Source organism: Sorex araneus, chromosome 4 (assembly GCF_027595985.1).
Source record: "Sorex araneus isolate mSorAra2 chromosome 4, mSorAra2.pri, whole genome shotgun sequence".
NCBI lineage: Eukaryota > Metazoa > Chordata > Mammalia > Eulipotyphla > Soricidae > Sorex > Sorex araneus.
This window is the reverse complement of record NC_073305.1, coordinates 20,921,297-20,943,337: the sequence shown is the minus strand read 5'-3', so window position 1 is coordinate 20,943,337 and position 22,041 is coordinate 20,921,297. Positions and strand designations below refer to the sequence as shown.

Here is a 22,041-nt window from a genome sequence, read left to right as displayed (position 1 = left end):
ATAGGATGTCAGTATATATATATATATATATACATGTATATATATATATATTAGATAACAAGTGGTTATTGTCTAAGTTTGTATTTTTGCGTATTTAAAATTTTTAAGCAAGGGGCCGGAGCGATAGCACAGCGGGTAGGGCCTTTGCCTTGCACACGGCCGACCCGGGTTCGGTCCCCGGCATCCCATATGGTCCCCAAGCACCGCCAGGAGTAGTTCCTGAGTGCAAAGCCAGGAGTAACCCCTGAGCATCGCTGGGTGTGACCCAAAAAGCAAAAAAAAAAAAAAAAAAATTTTAAGCAAGATTTTTATACTATATATTTAAGTTCAAATAGTACCAAACAGCATAAGATCGACATTGGACAACACAGTGTTAATTTCCATAGCTGCTCCACAGACGAAGCCTATTTGCAGTCTGTTTGGAGCCGTGGTATAGACACACTTCTCTGTATACATATTGCTGGCATTAGCAGAAACTTGCATTTTGATAAACTTTTAATTATGTTTAAGGATTATCAAACAGAGACAATTGTTGATCCTAAATGAGAAAAACGGTTAGTATGCAGAATCTAATGGGTACATTTATCATTTCCTTATCATACTAAGCTTCAGGCTTATTGTAGTCTAGTTTCCAAGAAAGTGGAAATGCCATTTCTCAGTATAAAAATGTTCTTTATAATGTGAGCAATAGATTGAAGCTGTACAGATTGCCTCTTTAATGAAATAGGCAACATTCCAATTGAACTGACAAGCTTTATTTCTATTTGTTGTATTTTTTTTCTCATTACAGATGGACCCGATTCAGAAAGCTGTAATAAATCATACATTTGGGGTTCCTCTTCCTCATCGAAGAAAGCAAATCATATCATGCAACATTTGCCAATTGAGATTTAATTCTGATGTAAGTTTATCATTTAGTATTCACCAAAAAATACGTATAATGCTGTTCTAATCTTGCAGAAGAGATTTCTGAAACATTTTCTTAAAAAACCGAGTATGTCAAATTTCAAAGATAATATTTTAACTCCTTCTGTGCTTAGATTTTATTACATTGCAATTAGTAGTTTACTATGAAATATACATACAATTATGTATAATATATGTTTATCACAATACTATACTACAGATTGTTCTATTATTTATATATACTATATTATATAGCAATATAATATTGAAAATAATATGCAGTGTATAAATATTAATGTCTTTACAACCTTATATACTTGAAGTTTAATTGTGATTTTTAACCTCTTTGGAATGCTGAATTTAGATAATATATCTTGCCTTGGGGAATTAATAAGATTTAGAATGAGTAAAGATTTCTGTAAATTATACATCTGAAATAAGGAGAGTGATAAGTCATATTTTAACAATGAAACTTTAGACTTGTAAATTCTCTTTGTCATCCTTCCATGGAGTCCTAAAATTCACTTTGGTCCTTGACTCCTTGATTCTATCTATATAATAGACCTCAAGTTAGTTCCTTAACAGTACTAGAATTTAACATGGAGTCTCAAATACATTAAAGTATTATAGTTCTTAATAAAACATGACTAAAGAGCATAACTAAAGAGGGATATCTGAAGAGATGATTAGTGCTTTGCACTCTAATTTATAGAGGTATAATGTATTTCCTACTTTTTTATGAGGATTGAGATGGACTCTCAACATTCAACACAGTCAAGTTATTTTTGTTTCAAGGCTAATATAAAAAGTACTATTTCTCCTCCAAAGAAATGATAAACACTTTGATGATATTTAGACAAATATGAAACCAAATCCTATCAAAATTGACCCTACATTTTGCCATTCTTTTGTCCCAAGCTTATGTGTATTATGGAAATGACTAAACAAATATGGATTTTATAGAATATAAGGCCTTTCTGTATTTAATCTTCTTGGGCTAGTATTTCCCATTGGTGCTCTGTTGATGAAGATGGCATATAAAATAATTAGGCACAAGGAAAGGAGGGAGGATAAACATAAGTAATTCTTTCCTTTTGTCAGTTTATTATATTACATCTAAGGACTGGTTGTGTCTTTAAAAATTATACTTATAGTAGTATCTTTAAAATCATATTTTTGGTATAATTATTAGAAAAGGCTATAACTTTCCTTCAGATAACTTAGAAAGAAAAGAGTAGATAACCTGCATAATACTTAGCTGTACTGGCCACTGTAAGAAAGAAAACATATTTTATTTTAAATGAATGTAAATCATATTTTATTTAAAATGAAATGTAAATCATATTTTATTTAAAATGAATTATTGGGCTTTCTTTAATTTTATTTTTATAAAAAACAATAATATTTTGGTTTTATTATTTTTATATATAAATCAGTAACAAAAGTATTTTCAACTTGTAAATTTGATATAGTGATCCCTTCTACTGTTGTAAGAGGAGCCCTTCCAATATGTAAATAAGAGTAAGGACTTAATAGTTGTTATTTCAATTGTTCCCTAAACTCTCAGGAAATAAAATTATAGTTGCCCTAAATCTTCTTTTTAAGGTTCTCCTTTTTGGATCCTTTTCATTTTTTTCTAAATCATGCTGATATTTCACTTTGGAATGAATCAGATTGTATGTCCAGGGCCTATGTTGCCAGATTCTTATTATTTGATGGGGCTATTTCAAATAGTTCTTCCTGCCAAAAATTTCACTGTCAATAAAAAAAATTCCTGTAAACTATCAGGAAGACTTTTCAAGCTCATCAAACACATTTTCCCACCAAATGTAAGAAAACAACCTGCCTTATATAGACTAGGTCTTTGGTTGACTTTTCCCCTATCAGCATTCTTAAAAACCCAAAGGTGATTGCTACTTTTCCCATTTCCTGTAAACAAATTTTTAATCCTATAAATAAATATCAAAGTTATATATGAAGACTAGATATATTGTCACATGACCCTTATGAAGGGTCATGTGACAATATATATGCCTATATATGATTATATATAGGCATATATGACAATATATATGCCTATATATGATTATTCAGAAGAGCTATAATAATAGAACTTGAGGTATGTTTGTAAATGTATTTTCTAAAATGTAATCTTCCTTGGTACAAGAGAATGATAATTTATTTTGCGATAAAGTTTCAAGGTAACATAAGAATTGATATGTATCTGTTAGAGACAATTGCTTCTCATTCTTACAACTTTACTTTTAGTTTTGCCTGGCATGTTATCAAAATAAATTATCAAGGTATTTGAGAGATTTAGACTAGTAGGCTGAATCATAATTTAGCTATCACTGCATTCATCTTTAGCCGTGGCTATAACAACTTAGAACAAACACACTGATTTAAAGTAACAAGAATTTGTTGTTTTATAGTTCTGGAAGGGAGAATCCTGAAATGCGTCCCCCTGGACTTATCAGTACATCAGCAGGGTTGTTTCCTCCTTAATGTTCTAGGGGGCAGTTTAGTTCTTTATCTTTTATCTGTCATGCTTTAGACATGGCCTTGTTCTCTAACTCTTGACTTACTTTCAGCCTTCAAAGCCAACAAATACTGGTTGAAATCTTTTCATGTTAAACTATGCAGAATCTAACTTTTCAGCTTCCCTCATCTGCACATAAGGACTTTGATAATCACGGGGAATCACTTGGATAATTTTGAAGCATTTCTCATTTTTCAAAACAATAGGAATCTCCCTGAGAGGTGGTCTGAGGAATCATGGGTCTACTCTTGGCTTTACTCATTCTTTTACTCTAGGTCTGTCAATTTAGTACTCTGGGCTGGCGTTGCTGTGTTTGGAGACTGACTATACTAGGGGGACACTAGAGTCACAATCAGCAGTGCTTGGGACAAAACAGGCCTATATCCTGCAGTACAACAGGTCAGCTTTTACTAAGGTTTCAACTCAGAGTCTCAAATAGCTATATCCCAAACCTTTATTTCTCTTTTAATATAAGCTAATAAATAATCTATTCAATCTATTACATAATAACCCATTATCAGGTAATATAGTCATAATTTCCTGGAATTTAGATTTAAATATGTATACACTAATAAGAAATCCAGTTTTATTTGGTTTGTATAAACTGGACTCAAGGGAATACACTGTACTTCTTTATTTCTATTTATCCTTGTATATAAATTTACTATGTATTCATAACTTTTTAAGTTTCAATAATTTAAAAATGACAACATCCTTTGTTAATTAAATTTTAAAATTATCTAGCTATATTTTAACTTGATTTACAAATAAAATATAATTTTTTCTAAATTGAAATACATCAAACTTGAAAATCCTGTCCATTCTATCTTCCTTAGAGACTTGAAAGAGAGTCTATGGCATTATTATTACATCAATAAGGGGAACTAATGTGCTGGAAATATTAGATTTATTTACTTATTCATGTTCATTAATGATCATGTCCATTAATACTAACTTTATCAAATATTTAATATGGAATGCCAAAACCAATTTCATATGTTATATATTCATTATTATATAATGAAATAATCTCTAAATGATAAAAATACAAATAAAGTTCACAAATAAGATTATTTTAATCTAAAGAAAAGGTTTTATACCAATACAAATTTCTCTTTGCTCTTTCAAGCTAAATTTCAAATTTATTTTCCTATTCCTATACTTAAACTTTGAGTCTTTCTGGAAAGGTAACACTATATGCTTGGTTGAATCTTCCATTACATAGGAAAGTATTTTTGCCATATAACCTTTTTAAATTTCAAAGATTCTTCTCTTTACAATGAAAATAATAGCTTATAGTTCTTTCATCTCTGCATCATGAAAATTCAATTTCTTTTCCGTACACCTCTATTTATTATTTTAACCCTTCATATTAAAATCTGTGGTTTGATTTTATGTCACATCTGTTTACGGTGTAAAATTATATCCTGCAAATAAATTTAAAATAGAACACTATATTATGTGCACTCTGTCAGATCAAATTATCTTAGCTTATACACTTTTAAAAAAACTTGTTGATTTTCTTATGATATATACATGAGGTTATGCAAAAAAAGGCTTTCCATTAAAGACTGAGAGGCTTTAACTTGCCCAATTATTTTAGCAGCATTTTCAAGTAAGTGTAAATTACCATTGGCCTGGACAAGTTAGTAAGTATGTCTTTGAAAGGCACGTATAGCAGGGCTAGCAAGGATGTAAGATTATTAAGCAATGTAGAGAATGAGTAATTTCTATTTATAGCATGTGAAATATTTTAAACAATCACACAATCGCTGCACCTACCACTCATTATGGTTAACCTTGTAATGGTAGGGATGGGTAAATTAGAAGCCAAAGAATTCTGCTAAGTTTACATGCCACAGCTTAAGAACAGAGAATGTAGGAGACTTGTTCCAGACCACATGGCCGTGGCTGGCTAGCAGGTACAATGTTCATTTCTTGAATGTTTCTACCTCGTCTGCTCCAGGTAGGGCAGCAAATCCATCAGATGTTCTAGCGGTGCTTTAGCAGTGGCAGAGGTGGAAACCTGTGTATTCCACAGTACCAGAGAGGACCTGAAGTCTTTTTACTTTTTTTTTTTTTGTGGGGGGTCACACCCAGCGATGCTCAGGGGTTACTCCTGGCTTTGCACTCAGGAATTACTCCTGGCGGTGCTTGGGGGACCATATGGGATGCCGGGGATCGAACCCGGGTCGGCCGCATGCAAGGCAAACGCCCTACCCACTGTGCTATCGCTCCGGCCCGAGGACCTGAAGTCTTTTGTGGAATTAACTAAAGGGAATCAGAGCCATTGTAGAAAAAATGATTTTTTAATCATTTTTAAATCATTAATCATTAATCACTGATTTCTGCCAGTGATTGTTATTACCTTTTATACCCTGCACTGCACACTTCTGCTGACCAGTAGTTGAAAACCACTGGATTCTGCTTGCTCATTAGTTTTTATAAGTTTTTTTATTGCATCACCCATGTTTGGTCATAGGATTCAATTAAAAACAAGTTAAATACTTAAATAGAAATAAGAATTACTGAACAATAATTGAGTGATAATATATTCTTCATAACACAGAGTACTGTTAACATTAATTTGTGGGACTGATTGGTAAACCATCGGGAAAAATTCTCATTAGAAAGTAATAATACTGCTTATAAATCACAGACCCTTCCAAAAGGTGATCCTTCGAATTATCATAAATACAATGGAAGGCCTTAGTTGAAATATTTTAAATAAGTTTATTGGTATCTACAGTCTCAAATCATATTCAGGAGAATTCATTGACATTATTATTATCATATTCAAATTTCAGCATTTTTTTATATATTCTAGTGTAAAGGTTAATAAATGTCTCTGCATGGCAAATATTCCTCTTATCCCCATCCTGAAAGAAGCATCAATTGATGTTGAGTCAAAAATGTAGTACAATCATTTGATCAGAAATAAAGCAACTTATCTCCAGACCTGTGTTTTAACTGGCTACATGCACCCAGGCTCCTGGCTGAATTTATAGGTATAAAACTATTTCAATTCAAATGACTAGCCATTTATCACAGCTGTCTTATAAGGATCATAAGCTATAACATAGGGACAGTTGAATCACAAACTGAATGATAAATCAAATTAAAACGGATATTTTTTATTTCAGGGGATTATAAATGCATTTACAATAGTATTTTTGTGTGAATGTTAAATTACTTCCAAAGAAATATAAGAGCTTATTTTTTGTTTTGTCTTTGAGAAAATAACTTAAACTGATCAATTCTGTTGAAAGTGTTCACTTCCAGTATATTTTTATGTTAAGATTGGAGGTATTCACTACTAGAAAAAAAAAATATATATATATATATATATTTTAAACTGCAGGGACTTACTTGGGTCTGTCAAAGCTGCATTCATTAAAAGCCATCAACCTCTCTAAGTCTGTTGCTGCTGCTAAGTCCCAAAGGACTTTCTGAGGAACCACGTTATAAATTAAATTTTCAGGCAGAAGAGAATGTCCTCTGCTCATTTCCAGGATACACAATGGTACTTGGAGCTTGGCCTGGGCAATAGGGCCTTCTACAAGGTGTTTTTTCTTCTTTAAAAGCAGCTCCTAGAGAGGCTGTAACAATAGCACAGTGGGTAGGCCGTTTGCCTAGGACTTGGCAGACCCAGGTTCAATTCCAAGCATCCCATATGGTCCCCTGAGCACCATTGAAGGTAATTCCTGAATGCAGAGCCAGGAATAACCCCTGTGCATCACCTGGTATGACCCAACAAACAAACAAACAAACAAACAAACAAACAAACAAACAAGCAGCTCTTTGACAGAACTATTCTGCCTCCATCAAAAGGGACAGACATGATAGGAACCTGATGAGGTTTTCCTAGGCCGTCAGTTGCCTTCTGTGTGATATTTAATTCCAGAATGTTCTGTTATGGATTATAGGGTTATGGCTGCCTTTGAAACAAGTGACTAGAGATCTCTCTTCAAGGACTTCTGTAAAGTGTGTATTCAGCCTCACCACCTCCCTGGGTCATGCCTTGTTCTGCTTCTTGAATGAGACCTAACATCTCTGTCAAGAATTCCCAAGAAACAAAACAGCAACAGAAGAGCCAAGCAAGAAATGTTGGGTCTAACTGTTAGCATTTTAGAGGAAAATGACCCAGAAAGAACCTAGGCATCTCTTTAAGCAGTGGGCTTCGTTACCACGCTTTTTTAAAAAACTCCCAACAAAAACTCCCAACGCTAACACATTTCAGAATTCTGAATGAGGCTTCAATATCCCAAAATTTTATCTATAGGTGTAGAAAGGTTAAGAAACTAATAGAAATCTTTGTAAAAGAGTTCATATTTCTTTGAAGTTCTTTGCTGTGAACACAAAGAAAAAAGTAGCAAATTAACTTTACATTTGACTTGTAGAAATGGGGAATTTGAACTTGATAGTCCAGAGAGAAAAAGTTAATTTGAGTAGAATTCTCATTAATGCATACATACCCTCCTCCGTAACCTGTGGATATTACCTTACTTAAAGAGATTTTTTTATTATTCTGAAGCATTCTGAGCATCTAGTGAATGTTGAATATTAGGGCTTAGCAATATCTGCAAACTAATTATTCCCATTGTGTGGGTGTTGTACATGGTAAACTAAAGGCCAGAATATGTAGTTGGCTTTTTTATACAAGGTCTGCAAGTTGTTGATACAACTAGGGCATATATAACATTATTTTCAAATCATGGACCACTTACAACTAGCTTCTTCCTGTTGCCCTCCAACCCCCATTCTATCAGTTAGCCTCATACGATAACCCCTCATTGACATTTTCTCCTGTAGTCACAAAGAAATATCATTTGGGCTCACAGAAGGTCTTTTGGTCCCTGGTTAAGAAATGCTGGACTATTATAAGCAGTATTCTTTCATTCCAGCCTACTGCTTCTATTTATCAGATCACGGGGGCAAAGCCTAGAGAATTTAGTATTTAGGTTAGTTTGCTCTCACAATTTCAGCCAAGGCAGCTGGTCACTCACTATATACTATATAATGCAGAAGGTAGTTAAACAATAAAAAAGATAAAAGAAACTATAAAATGATAAAAAAAAAACAGAAGTTGGAAACACATCTCAGAGTTAAGAATTACTTAAAGGCAATACTACTTCAATGAGCTAATTCTACAGAGGGCAATGCAGAACACACACATTGGATGTTTCACTAGATACCGCCTAGAAAAAGCGACAAGTTTTGAAAAGAAAGTGAAGCATGAGCTCAGAGCACAGAAATATTGAATGTGATAAGAAGGAAGGCAAGTGTTGGTCAAGAAAGTGAAATATTTCCAACTCAGAAAAATAAAAGTTGACAATATTATCCAAAGGTAGACCAGAAGCCTATTAATATTTACATAAAAGTTCTAAAACTCTTTTTTTTATTGAATCACCATGTTGGAAGTTACAAAGCTTTCAGGCTTAAGTCTCAGTTACATAATGCTCAAACACCCATCCCTTCACCAGTGCACATAGTCTACCACCAAGAACCACAGTAAACCTCCCACCCAACCCCCGCCCCCGAAAAGTTCTAAAACTCTTGAGTGTATTCAATAAATGCTTTGCAAATACATGAAGTACTCAAGATCAGAAATATTTTTCTTTATTGCCATAAAAGAAAATTCAAGGTAGAACTTAATTTTGAAAAGTTCTAAGTTTAACTTTCGCTAAGGACATTTAGAATAATTGATAGCTTGTGATCAAAATGAACTTTCAGGGGCATAGAGAGAACAGGATGTAGTGTGCTTGCCTTGCACTAGGAAAACCTGGGTTCAAACCCTGTCACCATAGACTAGACGGTCTCTCGAGTTTCAGAAGTTCCTAAGCAGAAGAGCCAGGAGCAAGCCAGGAGCCAAAAGTAAGCCACGAATACAGCCAAATATGGCCTCCAAATGAATTTTAGGACCCTTTAACCCTATGCCTGATATCACTGCAAGAAAGGATTCATATGCCAAGCAACTGTTTCCCAAAAACCTAAAAATGGATGTTCACATTATTTGCAATAAAGCAAGTAAGTGAACTTAACTAGGAACATCACCTAGAATTTGGTTCTTCTGACTTTAAATGCTTACTCTGTAGAAACCACTAAATTTTAGGATATTTGGGGAAAAAAATTGCCGTGTCAAAAATTGTCAATTTTAGTTTTATAATTATGTTGTGAAGATTCTTAGAAGGGTACCAACTCAGTTTATAGTTGAAAATAATTTATAGGATTTGTGAATGTAGCAAAGTGGTATAGCATTGAACTTATATGTGTGGCCCTCAGTTCAATCTGTGATTACTATAAAAGAAATAGCAGAATATAATTTAAAGTTGACCCAAAATATCCATGTGTTCTGCATCTGAAAATTTCACAAAATGACATCTCTTGCTTGAATCTTTGAATGTGAAACTTCAGCATAAAAAAAATAATGCTCTATAAGTCATCCAGCATAGTTCATAACCCTGTTATTGCAAGGTCATTTTTATAGTTTATGTCAACATTTTATAAAACATCAGTTCCACCATAGTCCTGGAAAATACAACAGGCTTTGTTGAAAAGGCTTGTTTCTGGTGAGAGGAGCAAAGGAATGAATAAAAGGTAATTCGTTCTTATGTCTGTCCTTGTGACACTTTGGTTTTTGCGGCACTTTATAGCCCTATCTCTCTCAACATTTGTTATTAACTTTCTAGTCTTTATTAACTAGAATAATTGTGTAGAAACATATTTACCTTTTCAAGTGTTCTCATGGCTGAACATAAAATGAACATACTCATTCAGTCTACCATTTTCACCCCTATATTATTTATTTATTTGGGTTTGGGGGCCACACCCGGCCAGGGCTCAGGGCCTGGCTTTTGCCTGGCTCTGTTCTCAGAGGTCTTGCTACCTGGGCTTGAGGAACCATATGGGATGATAGGAATCAAACCCAGGTCGACCACATGAAAGGCAAAGGCCTTATCCTATTTCTGCAGGTCCCTCTCCACTGATATTTTTAAATCCTTACTACATTAGAAGTGTTTATTTTGTTCTAGCCTGAGTTCAAGGAGAATGAAATTGTACGAGGCATGAAATAAATTTCACACTCTGCTTGGATTGTATTGTAGATTTTTTTTATATGACATTATATGACATTAAAACCAGCAATTGAAAAGATGCAGGATGTATTCCTTCAGAATCAACAGATAATCTAGCTACTGTTTAGAGTACTACTACACTCAGACTTCTGGCTCAGATTCACCTTTTTGAAGCTTGCCAAACCTCATTTTAAATGCAAAATACTGCCTCTGGGATCTGTTGGCTCAGTTCAAATCCATGTTTTGATGTAAATTGAATCTGATAGCGGTGGAGGTTGTAGAAATCATTTGGGGAACTCATATTTTGTGAGGTGTGAGAACTGAGGAGGGCAAGTGGATACATGGTCAGGTATGAAAATGAAATGAAAGTTTTATTTTCTGCTGCCATGCATGATCTTCCTTGATACCTTGAGATGGGCCGATAACTTTCCAGAACTATTCATTAAGTTTCATGCTGAACATATGTGTTTCATGTCTTATTGAGCCAAAATGAGCTTTTTAAATTCCTTACCTAGGAAATCTGTGGAGATTGATGTATGGCAAATTTATTCTTATTAGGTTTATTGGAATAGCAGGTCCCTCCTGTACAACTTTAAACTTTCTCTTAGATTCCTTTATAAATAAGGATTCTGAAGGTAGTCTCTGAGCAGGTTTTATCCATTTCCCAAGCAAAGCTTATTTTCTCTGCATCAGTGAACTTGTCATGATAATCAACTTTTTTGTCCCAACCATCAATCACTCTTGATTACAGCTGGGTAGAAGTTCTGTTCTGTTGATCAGCTCATCAGTGCACATAATATTACACCTGGAGGCCAGTACAAATCATCCCTCCATGGGAAGAACATTTTCCTTCAAGGTTTTTGTCGATGGTTTGATCATTTACATTTGGATCTCATTGAGTTGTCATGTCTACTTTGACTGTATCTGTTCCCTCGTATAAAAATGCTCTCCCAAAATAGCTCTCCAAGTTTGGTTGATAATTTGTATTTTATTGTTATTATTCATCTGTTTTTGCCTTCATAATTCACAAGAGTAGCTTCTGATCTGTTGTTTCCTTAGTTTCACATTAACTTTTCCCATTCTTAGAGCGGTTATTGAAGAAATTAAAATCATATGAATTATAATTCAATGAATATTCAGTACTTCTGTAAAAAGCACTTTAGCATATGTTTTACTAGAGTGTTTGCAAGTCTAATTTCGTTGATTTTTAATGGTTTCCTAAGTTAGGTTTTTTGTTTTATGTTTTGGCGTAGAGTAGGGAATATTTATCCTTAATTTTATCTTATTTTAAGTAACACTAAGTAGCTATCCATGGTTTAACAAGACATTGAGAAGTAAATGTTTTAAAATCTCGTGCGAAAAGTCAGCATTACTTTTAGCTAGTGTCTCTAATGTATATTATATGTAGTGGAAGTATTTCTTGCTTCGCTAAGCCAACTTTTCTTTCTTAAAAAAGTATTTTCAGAATAGTATTAGAGCAATGATATAGTATTATCATCTAATATATTTATCAGTTTTATAAAGTATTTAAAGTAAATCTGATTAAATAAGCATTTTATATATCTTTGAGCATTCCACAAGGAAATTTTTGTTCTTTTTTGCTTTATTTCTATAGCATTATGAAATATGAGACAAATAATTTTAGAGCACAGAGATCATAAATTAAGATTGAAAAACAAAGCCGAGTATAATATGAAACTACTATATAACATGAATTTAATTGAAAATCATCCTCTTGTATTACTAGGCTATTAATAATTTTACGATAGCTGAACTTTCTATGGTAATAATATATTTCTATTTTCAAGGGATACTGAAAAACAAAGAGTTCATTTGTATAATATTTAGATATTATTATTCTTACTTTGTTTTACAAAACAAAAAGAGACAACAAATAATTTAATTGAGGAAGTTATTCATGTAGAAACTTCGAACTAAAAATTACTGGTTGGGATTGGTTTTAAAAAATCAAATTGAAAGATAATAATGGTTCACTTGTATCTTTGTGGTCCTGAATCTTCCCCAAATAGAAGCTAATTAGATTTGTTGAGGAGTGCTTTCTTGTTGTGCATGTTTAACAGCTAACGGAAAGTTTGTTGCACCATTTCCTACCAATCCTTGTTGAGAGTCAGTAAGTGGAATCTTTCTTGAAGCATAGTAGGTCAAAATAATAGTCTCTTATTTGCCCACGCTGTTTCTTCCAATGGTTTCCCAAAGAAACTTGTTATCTTAAACTACTTTAGATTTTCTAAACGTATTAATTATTAACCATCATATATGACTGCTTAACTTTGAAATAATCCACATAGTAGACCATGTTTATATATATACATATATGTATATATATAAATCCTTATATTGACTGAAAAAGCTATTTTAATTGTATAGAGACAAATAATTTAATAACATATACTTTAAATAAATGAACCCTATCTCTCTCTCTCCTCTCCCACTCAGGTTTCTTTCTTTTCTTTCTTTCCCAGGTGGAGGAGTTTAGTTTACATTGTAATTCTGTTAGAACATTTCATGTTAACAAAGTTGATGTCTATTTTGAGAAAATGTAGCATTATTATGGTAGCAGCCAGTTACTATCATTTTGACCATGTCATCTTCTTACACTTAAAATGAATTTTCAGTTTTTAAATTGTAAAATGTCAGGAAGTGAAACTACAGAGAAGACAGTGGATCCATAAAAGGTATTTCACATGTACCACCACTTTATTTTATTTTAAAATATATTTCTAAGCAATGTTAAAGAAATAGAAGCTAACAGTCTTATCTTATTGAAAAAAATGAACTTTACATAAAAGATTTCTCAAATTTAGGTCAGAGAATTACTACAGTTCCTAGGAGTAGAGACCTGCATTGTCAATAGAGATTCAAGATGGTATCCATATGTATAAGTCCACTTAAAATTTCTTAAGTTCATGCTTGAGTTCTGTCTGCTTAGTCACTGCCTTCATTTGGTCACTGATCAAATACCTTTAGCATAAAATGTTCAAAATTATGTAAAGGTCATATCTCACTCTATCAAACCCACAACACACATAGTATTTTTTTGATAATGGAAGATCCACTCTTCTTGTTCATCTGGAAAATTACCATCTGCTTTTCCACAACCTGTATTTAACCTTCCACCAATTATGTTGATCCTAGCTCCAAAACATATCCCTAATTTGATCACATTTATCATATTCCTCTAGACCAAGTTGGTAACACTTCTTACCTAAATTATTATAAGGATTTCTTAATCACTATCTCTGTTCTTACTCTTTGTGCTCATATTTCAAAAATTTGCTGAGACTAGATGACTTTTCTGTTTAAAAAATCCTCTGATAGTACTGCATTTCACTTCAATTAAAAGGCAGAATTCTTAAAATGATTACATAGTCCTATGAGCATGACCTTTAGATATACTTTGTTTTAGTCAAACTCAGTGTTGCTGGGTGGCTATTTCTGGTGGTGTTTGGGGACCATTCAGTACAAGAGATTTAACTTGAGTTCCTTGTTCATCAAGCATACACTTAGCCAATTAAGCTGTCTTGCCCCAGTTGACTTTTTGACATCATCATCTTGCTCTGTTTTCTTTCTTATGTAGCAATATTGGTTTCCTGTATTTTGAGAACAAATTACCTTCTAGAATAAGGTATCTACTTATTTATTATATTTACTGCACTGTAGCACTAACGTCCCATTGTTCATTGATTTGCTCGAGCCAGCACCAGTCTCCATTGTGAGACTTGTTGTTACTGTTTTTGGCATATCGAATATGCCATGGGTAGCTTGCCAGGCTCTGCCCTGCAGGTGGTATATGCTCGGTAGCTTGCCGGGCTCTCAGAGGGGGCAGAAGAATCAAAACCCGGATTGGCCTCATGCAAAACGCCCTACCTGCTGTGCTATTGCTTCAGTCCTATCCACTGATAATTATAATCTAAGCTCTGTTGGGGTAAATGCATTTGCCTGATACTTTTTTTTTAATTGAAGAGCATTGCTGAATAGGGAGGCACTTGACATGTTGTTATTTATAAATATGTATTGATGGGACTAGATATAGTACAGTGTATAGGGTGCTTCCCTTGCAAACAGCTACCTGGGTTTGATTCCTGGCACCCCAGATGGTCCCCCAAGTCAGCTAAAAGTGAATTCTGAATCTAGAGCTAGGGAATAAGGCCTGAGCAACAACCCAGAAAGGGTGCAAATCAAATAAATAAATAAACATGCTCTGAGTACCAAAATTAATGACAAAATACGCATGATGATGCTTGCATGTTATGTAACCTTACAAGTCTTATTCCACCACTTTTTAATTTTGTCTTCCTCTTCTTCACCATTCAAACTTTGTAAGGCATGTCCTTTGACAAGAAGTAGATAAATTTTGAGGAGAGATAGTTGAAACTGTCTTTGCTCTAGCTTATTCTTGATAAAAGAATAATCTTTCTTTTGTGAGCTTACTTCATTTTCTGACATCAGTGTTTTGTTTTTTTTTTTGTTCAAGGAAATAATATAGTTTCACTGTAACCTCAGGTTTCCATTGTGTGTTTGCTTTTTTTTTTTTTAAATCTTAACACCAAACACATCGGTAGTGTCCTCTACCAGATACTGCATCAACAGATAGATGAATAACCCGATTGCTTTAATTCCAACATGTCGATCAAGGGAGTACTACTATGAAAGAATCAGTGGGCCTTGTTCTGGTTAAATTGTCATTGCTTAATCACCAAGAAAATTAGGATGCCCAGGATGTTGACAGTGTCTACATTTGGAAAAGACAGGGGATTATTAACTGTAATAGTTCCAGATTCCAATCGTGATTGTGAGGAAATTCAGAATACTTTTCTAATCTCCAATTCTAATTCTCTCTCTCCACCAGAGTCCTGTAGATCAATAATGCATTGTCTAAGAAAACTAGGAGTAACTGACAGGACAGGATTATGGTAAAGTATGAGCACAAATGTGCATGAGTAGTAGCCATTACTTTTTTCCCTTCATGCAAGTTGGCTCATGTGAAAGTGAGTCCATATGAAGAAAGTAACTAGGAGTACAAAATGGGTGGAGAGATTTTAATCTAATATTCAAATTTTAATTACTTACATACAGGGATTTCTTTGCTGTTCAAGTTAAGTGAGCAAAAGAAATAAACAAAAAAAAAGGATATTGTGCCCTTTTCTAGTTCTTTACTAATTAGAGCAATTTCCCTTTTTTTTATTAGTCTGATAATAATTTGAATTGATTTTAAATTCCACAATAATTATTCTCCATGACTAACAAACAAGAATAAGTTTTTCTATTCTGTTAGCTCAGTTGCCAAAGATCATATCTTCATAGGATTATAGAACCCTAACAACTGAATTTAATGATAAATATTCTAATAATTACTCAGGGTTGAATATTTTTAAGAGTTTTCCACCTGAATTATAAATATCAAATGTGTGTAATAAAGCCTTGATTTTTTTTAATTAAAGCATTTAAGAAGGTCAATGTTCACTCCAAGTTAGTCTTCTTAAATTTTAGTTTAGTTTTCTTAACCTTCAAGTCCTTTTAATAACTTTTTTTTTTTTTCCTTTTAATAACTTTTAATTGGTTTTAAAAAAAACCAAGCTCCTGGAAGAGAGCAATGCAGTCTCTTGCCTGCTAGCCTGGCTGTATTCCCAGGGGCCCCTTGGAGGAGGTGGGCTTCAGTTTCCCTCCATCTGAGAGATCCTGGCAAGCTACAGAGAGTTTCCTGCACTCATGGGAGAGCCTCACAAACTCCCCATGGTGTATTTATATGCCAGAGCCAGTAACAGTTAAGAGTCTCATTCCCCTGACCCTGTTAGAGCCTCCAATGCAACACCATTGGAAAGGACGAGTAAAGAGAGGCTTCTAAAATCTCAGGGCTAGGAGGAATGGAGACATTGCTAAGACCACTCGAGAAATTTGATAATCAATGGGATGATGATGATGATGAACTTTTAATTCATTTACCATATTTAGCTAATTCATAGCTGGAATAACAGAATTTATTAGAGGCATGGTGAGTGATAAACACGACTATTATTTGACATCATGTTTCCTATATGTTTGACATCATGTATATTCGACATCATATGTTACTGCTATCTGTTCTTTGAGTAATTGTGCCTATAGTGGAATCCTAGACATTAAAAATACATTAATTAAAACTAAAACTATATATATATATATTTGCATATATCTATATATCTTATGAGACATTGCTTATTTGGAAAAAAGAGTTGAGACAGATTTTCAGCACCTGGACCCTTTTTTTTTGTGCTCTGATGCCTTCTCTGGGGACTATTGTTCAAAAAACTGAAATATGGGAGCACAAATGGCAACTAAATGTTTCTTCTTCTATAGCCCTAGAGGGTATCAGGGGTGTCTTTTATGAACTATTGCTTCAAAAAGCCATCCATCACTGCAACCGCTTTCTCATAGATTAAGGGCCAGATTTGCATTCTAAATTAGTTCTTCCAACAGCTGCTGTAAGATAACTTGGCTGTAAGTTAAGAGTTTGCATTTGATCATCTGCCAGTAAAGATCATAAAATTCAACTTGGCAATGGAATTTAGGAAGAGAGGTCTCCTAGCCCAGCTGTGTGCATCCACGTTACAGGCATGTGGAAGAGCACAATTTCTGGAAGAGCACAACCAGCTCTTCTCTGGTGAGGATGAGAATGATATGCTACTGAGGATACTAACTTTACTTCCAATTTCTTAGTGGCACCTTTTCTGGCATATCAACTGTGATGGAGGTAAGAATAGTCATAACTCAATTATAGTAAACATCTTAAAAGTGCTAATGAAAAAAATCTGTTCAAATCTTTGGATGATTCTCAAAAATTATGAACATGAATGTTTTATTTGGGTACCTAATGCAAAAGACAAGCTTAGATGAGAAGGGGGTTGTATTCTACGTTATTTGTCCCAGCATCATGAAATGGAAAAATTTAGAGACTCTTAGATGAATCCCATCTGAGTACTTATTAGTGGTGCGAATTTTCCAAGGTATTATTTTCTCTTTTTGTTTCAACCTCAATGAATATCAGAATCTCATTTGTATAATGAAGTTGATAACACTGCTCTATAACTTTCTAAGGATTCAGGGGATTAATCTAAGCAACATACCAGATTCACCAAAGGTATTTAGAGTTAATATTCATTATATTTTCTAGAGGGTACTGCTATGAAAATGTCAAGATTGGAGCTGGAGAGATAATAGCATGAATTAAGAATTTACCTTGCATACAACCAACCTAGGTTTGGTTCCTGGAACCACATATGGTCCCCTGAGTACTAGCCCAAGTGATACCTAAACTCAAAACCATGAGAAATTCAAAGAGCAGTCATGTATGGCCCAATAACCCCCTTCCAGGACCCCTCCCATAACAATATTTTGCCTACTGAATGAATATGTTGCCAAAATTGCAAGTTAGGTGTCTGTGACAAGAATTGCTACATATTCAATAGCTCTTGTTTTCCCCCCAAGTTGAGGTTTATTTTTCTCTGCCAAAGTACCCTATCTTTGATCAATTCTTCCTTTTTAGTAAAGCTTTGAATAAGAAGTTCTTAAGTTACATTTTAAAAGGTGAATTAAATATATAAATTAATTTTTGAATAGTTTATAACCACACTAGGTAAGTGACAGGTTGATCCTAGTTTTCTTCATTCTTGCATCCTAATCCTCAACTACAAACTCCTGTGTGATAAATGTAGGCTTGACCTAACATTTTTCAAAACTGATATTCAGTGAAATGTATAAGCGTCAGACAGTTGGCATTCTGATTCAAACAGATATACACATCTATGCATATATGATGAATATCAATGTACAGCAATAGTTATAAATATTTATACACCACTGATAGGTTCACAAGAGGCTTACTGCTACAGAATTAGAGGAATATGACTAGAAATCAAATGCTTAGTGTACCGAAATGTTCTTGCAAAAGAAATGGCTTTATTTCCAAAGATGAGACTGTTAACATGGGCCAAAAAAGTCAAGCATTTTCCAAATGATAAGCAATTGCCTTGTGCTTGTGGTTTTCTAAGTGGGGAGAAGTTTCTTGTGTCAGCAATTCACATGACAGGCCAATGACAAAGTGACTTCCTCTGCTCCTGTTAAATGGTGAAGTGCTTATTTCCCAGTCCATTGGGAAGATTTAGAGCTGCAGCATGCAGGGCGAGGGCCACCTGCTTGTTCACTCCAAAAGCTTTGGTAGCACATCAGTAATTTCAGGGACCCGTGATGGCTTGTGGCCTTGTTTGTTACTGGAGCTTTATGCATAACTCATAAATTCATGGCAGTGATTATAGGCTTCTTCACGGGATACAGACTCATGATTTGAATCACAAGATCTTTAACCCTGAAATCCCCAGGCTGGTATGATTTCCCCCTAATCAGAGAGATTAATGATATTTTGGAATTCCAGAAAATTTCATTTTATAGGTTGTTTTTCTCTGTACTTGTTTTGACTTATCCCCTAAGTATGTTTTTAAACACTTCGTTCCTAGAACCATTTCTAGCTTTCACAGGCATTTTGTTATTATTGCGAGAATCCAGTAAATGCCAAAATGAATTGAGAAAGGATGAAACATTATTGTGAGGGAAAAGATGACTCTGAAGTTGTTGTATGTGTTTTTGTCTGGAGTGTCTGCTCAGAGTAGTGTCCACTGAACAACTGGTGGAAACTATGATGCAAATATTACCTGTATCTTTTGCAGACATAGGTGTAGATAATAACATTATAAAGGGGAACTTCAGGGACTGGACCTATAGTACAGCGGGTAGGTTGTTTGCCTTGCATGTGGCAGACCCGAATTCAAATCCCTGGCATCCCATATGATCCCCCAAGCACTGCCAGCAGTAATTCCTGAGTGCAGAGCTAGGAGTAACCTCTGAACATCACTGGGTGTGACCCCAAAAGCAAAAAAATAAAGTAAAATAAAATAAAATAAAATAAAGAGGAACTTCATTAGGCTTTGAGAATCATCTTGGAGCCATAACCAGAAGGAAATAAAATTTCTATTTTTAAAAATTATTAAGACCTAATGATCACAAATATACACACACACATATATCTAAGTATGAGATTTAATAGAATAATTTTTGTGACATGAACTGTTTTTTACCCTGTACTTTTCTTTCCATGTATACCTACTCATACATGTCTCTTCCATTGCTGACACACCCTGGCGGGAATATGAAAGTGCTGTTTTATAAAGCAAAAATGGTCAGAAATACTGAACTTAATATAATTAATACAAATGTTCATGTAAATATGTTTTGTTATTCTGTCAACAATCTTTGTGGAAGAAATACACATTTTATGAAAGTCAAATGAAATATTTTTCTGTTAATTTTTCAATATAAGAGTATACACTGAAAGCATCATAATCCATATTATTATTATTGGTCTATTTACAATAATGATAATTTACTGAACAATAAAGGTAACAGTATGTCTTGAGAAATTTATATCTTTGAATTAACTTTTTCCATTAATCTTTTAAAGACAAGCTAACCAATGACAAGAACTTAAACTTTTTTTTCTACAAATGCATCTATAATGTGTAGTATGTTTTTAGCACATGGTATGGATTCTAATATTTGAGCAAGAATGTTAGAATTAAATGCAGTGCTTCATTGCAGTTTTTTTTTAATGGGTAATATGCCTTTGTCAGTGTACCCTATGCATTGCTTTCCATTTTTATTTTTTTGAGGGGCTCCTATAAATGTGGCAAGAACTGAATTACAGAAAAATTGAGGTAGTTACCAGAGCATTGACACTTAGAATGGCCAGCATTTAATTAAAAACAACAAACAATGAGCCATTACTTTTCACCAAAAAAGAAAATGAAAGATTTTAGAATGTGTCATTTAGGGTAACTTTAACAGTAATTATATGGGTAAGAAAGGAAAAAAAAAATTGAAAGAATGGATCTCTTGCTGCCTATTTCTTTAAGATGATTATGGCAGAGGATTGTCTGGGTGCTTTCCTTGCACAAAGCTAACCTGAGTTTGATCCCAGCACCCACCTAAGCCCTGCCAGGAGTGATCCCAGAGTACAGAGTAAAGAGTACCTGAGCACTGCCAGCACTGTGACCCAAAAACACAACAAAAATAAATAAAATTAAAATAATTATACCATTTCTTCCCCTTGAAACAATTTTAAATAAAAAACATTAAATTATTGTAGTTTAGATAAACATGGTTATATTAGTGTTGATGTTTGATTTTTAAAGTTTTATTCATTTACTTTGGATAGGCCTTCTAAGAAGTGCTCAGAGCATCTCCAAGAGCTCTCCTTGCAATTCTTGGTCTATGGGTTCAGTGAGAGGGTCCAGGGACATAAGAATTTCCCAGGCCCCATAGTGCAGGGGATTACCTGGACCACCTAAGTGGTGCTTGAAGTCAGAGGCACACCTGGTGGTGCTTGAAGGATTTCCAGGGCTGCTCTCAGTGATAATCTGGGGATCATGCGGTTCCAGGAACTGAACGAGGCTCAACCTTGGCCTTAATCTCTGTACTATCTTTCTAGCCCCAAATTGATAGTCTGATGTACAAAATCACTGCACCTTCATTACTCCTTAGTTCTTTATTTTTTTGCTTCTAGACCTTGTTTTCCTTTAACCCACACCCCCATGCCCTTCGAACACTGTTCCGTAATGTAATCTGTTTTGTAATCAAATGTTATCATCTGATGTTGTCTATTCCCTTGTTTTGTTTCTCTACATACCACACATAAGTGAGACCATCTGGTATTTCCCTCCTCCTTCTGACTTCTTTCATTTTGTATGGTAACTCTCTGTTCTATCCAAGTTGCAGCAATCTGAAAGTTCATTTTTTAATTGATGCATAATACTCCATTATGTGTATTTCCTTCTTTGTTATTTCATGTCATTCAATATTTGTTTCTATATAATTGTAGCCACATTTAACAGGGTATGCATATATCTTTTCAATGTAATGTTCTTGTGTTCTTGATGTAGATATCAAGAAATAAAGTAACCGAATCAGATGGAAAAAATCTATGTTGCCTTTGTTTTTCGCATAGACTAAATTCACAAAGTTCCCACTAACTGTGAATTCCCTTGGGCCTAAGGGTCCCTAAAATAATCTTAGCAATTATTTGAATAGGAATTATCTGTGAGTAGGAAGGATAAGAATTTGAGGATCACTGTCAGAACTTCTACTAGTATGTAGCATAACAGCTTCTTGTTATTCTGTATTTCACAGAGATGAGAAAGTTTTCTTTGAAAGTACATTAAGACTATAGTTCTATCCAGAGCATGAGGTTGGAAACATCTCACTTTTGTCATGAAAAAAATCAATTCAAGAAAGGAAATGCATAGAGAAATATGCATGTTCACAAAGTTATTTATATATCATATCTCTGTAAGTCTATAAAATCATCCCATTAGTCTTGTGGACGGAAGTCTAGGATCCCTTTCTCCCTAGAAATCCCCCTTTTTATATCCTGTGTACTTGTTCTCTTGGTTCTGTTAATACCAGAGCATACTTGCT

The 22,041-nt window shown here is 34.1% G+C and overlaps 1 protein-coding gene across 2 annotated transcripts in view; it reads left to right on the top strand.

Annotated features, from left to right (window-relative positions):
- The window catches only part of LOC101546873 (zinc finger protein 385D), a 340,402-nt gene that overhangs the window by 217,665 nt on the left and 100,696 nt on the right, over positions 1-22,041 (top strand). For both annotated transcript variants that reach the window (XM_004603822.3, XM_055135051.1), the window contains exon 3: positions 791-901. In XM_004603822.3, the coding sequence (XP_004603879.1) occupies positions 791-901 (111 nt within the window). The remainder of the gene's footprint in view (positions 1-790; positions 902-22,041) is intronic.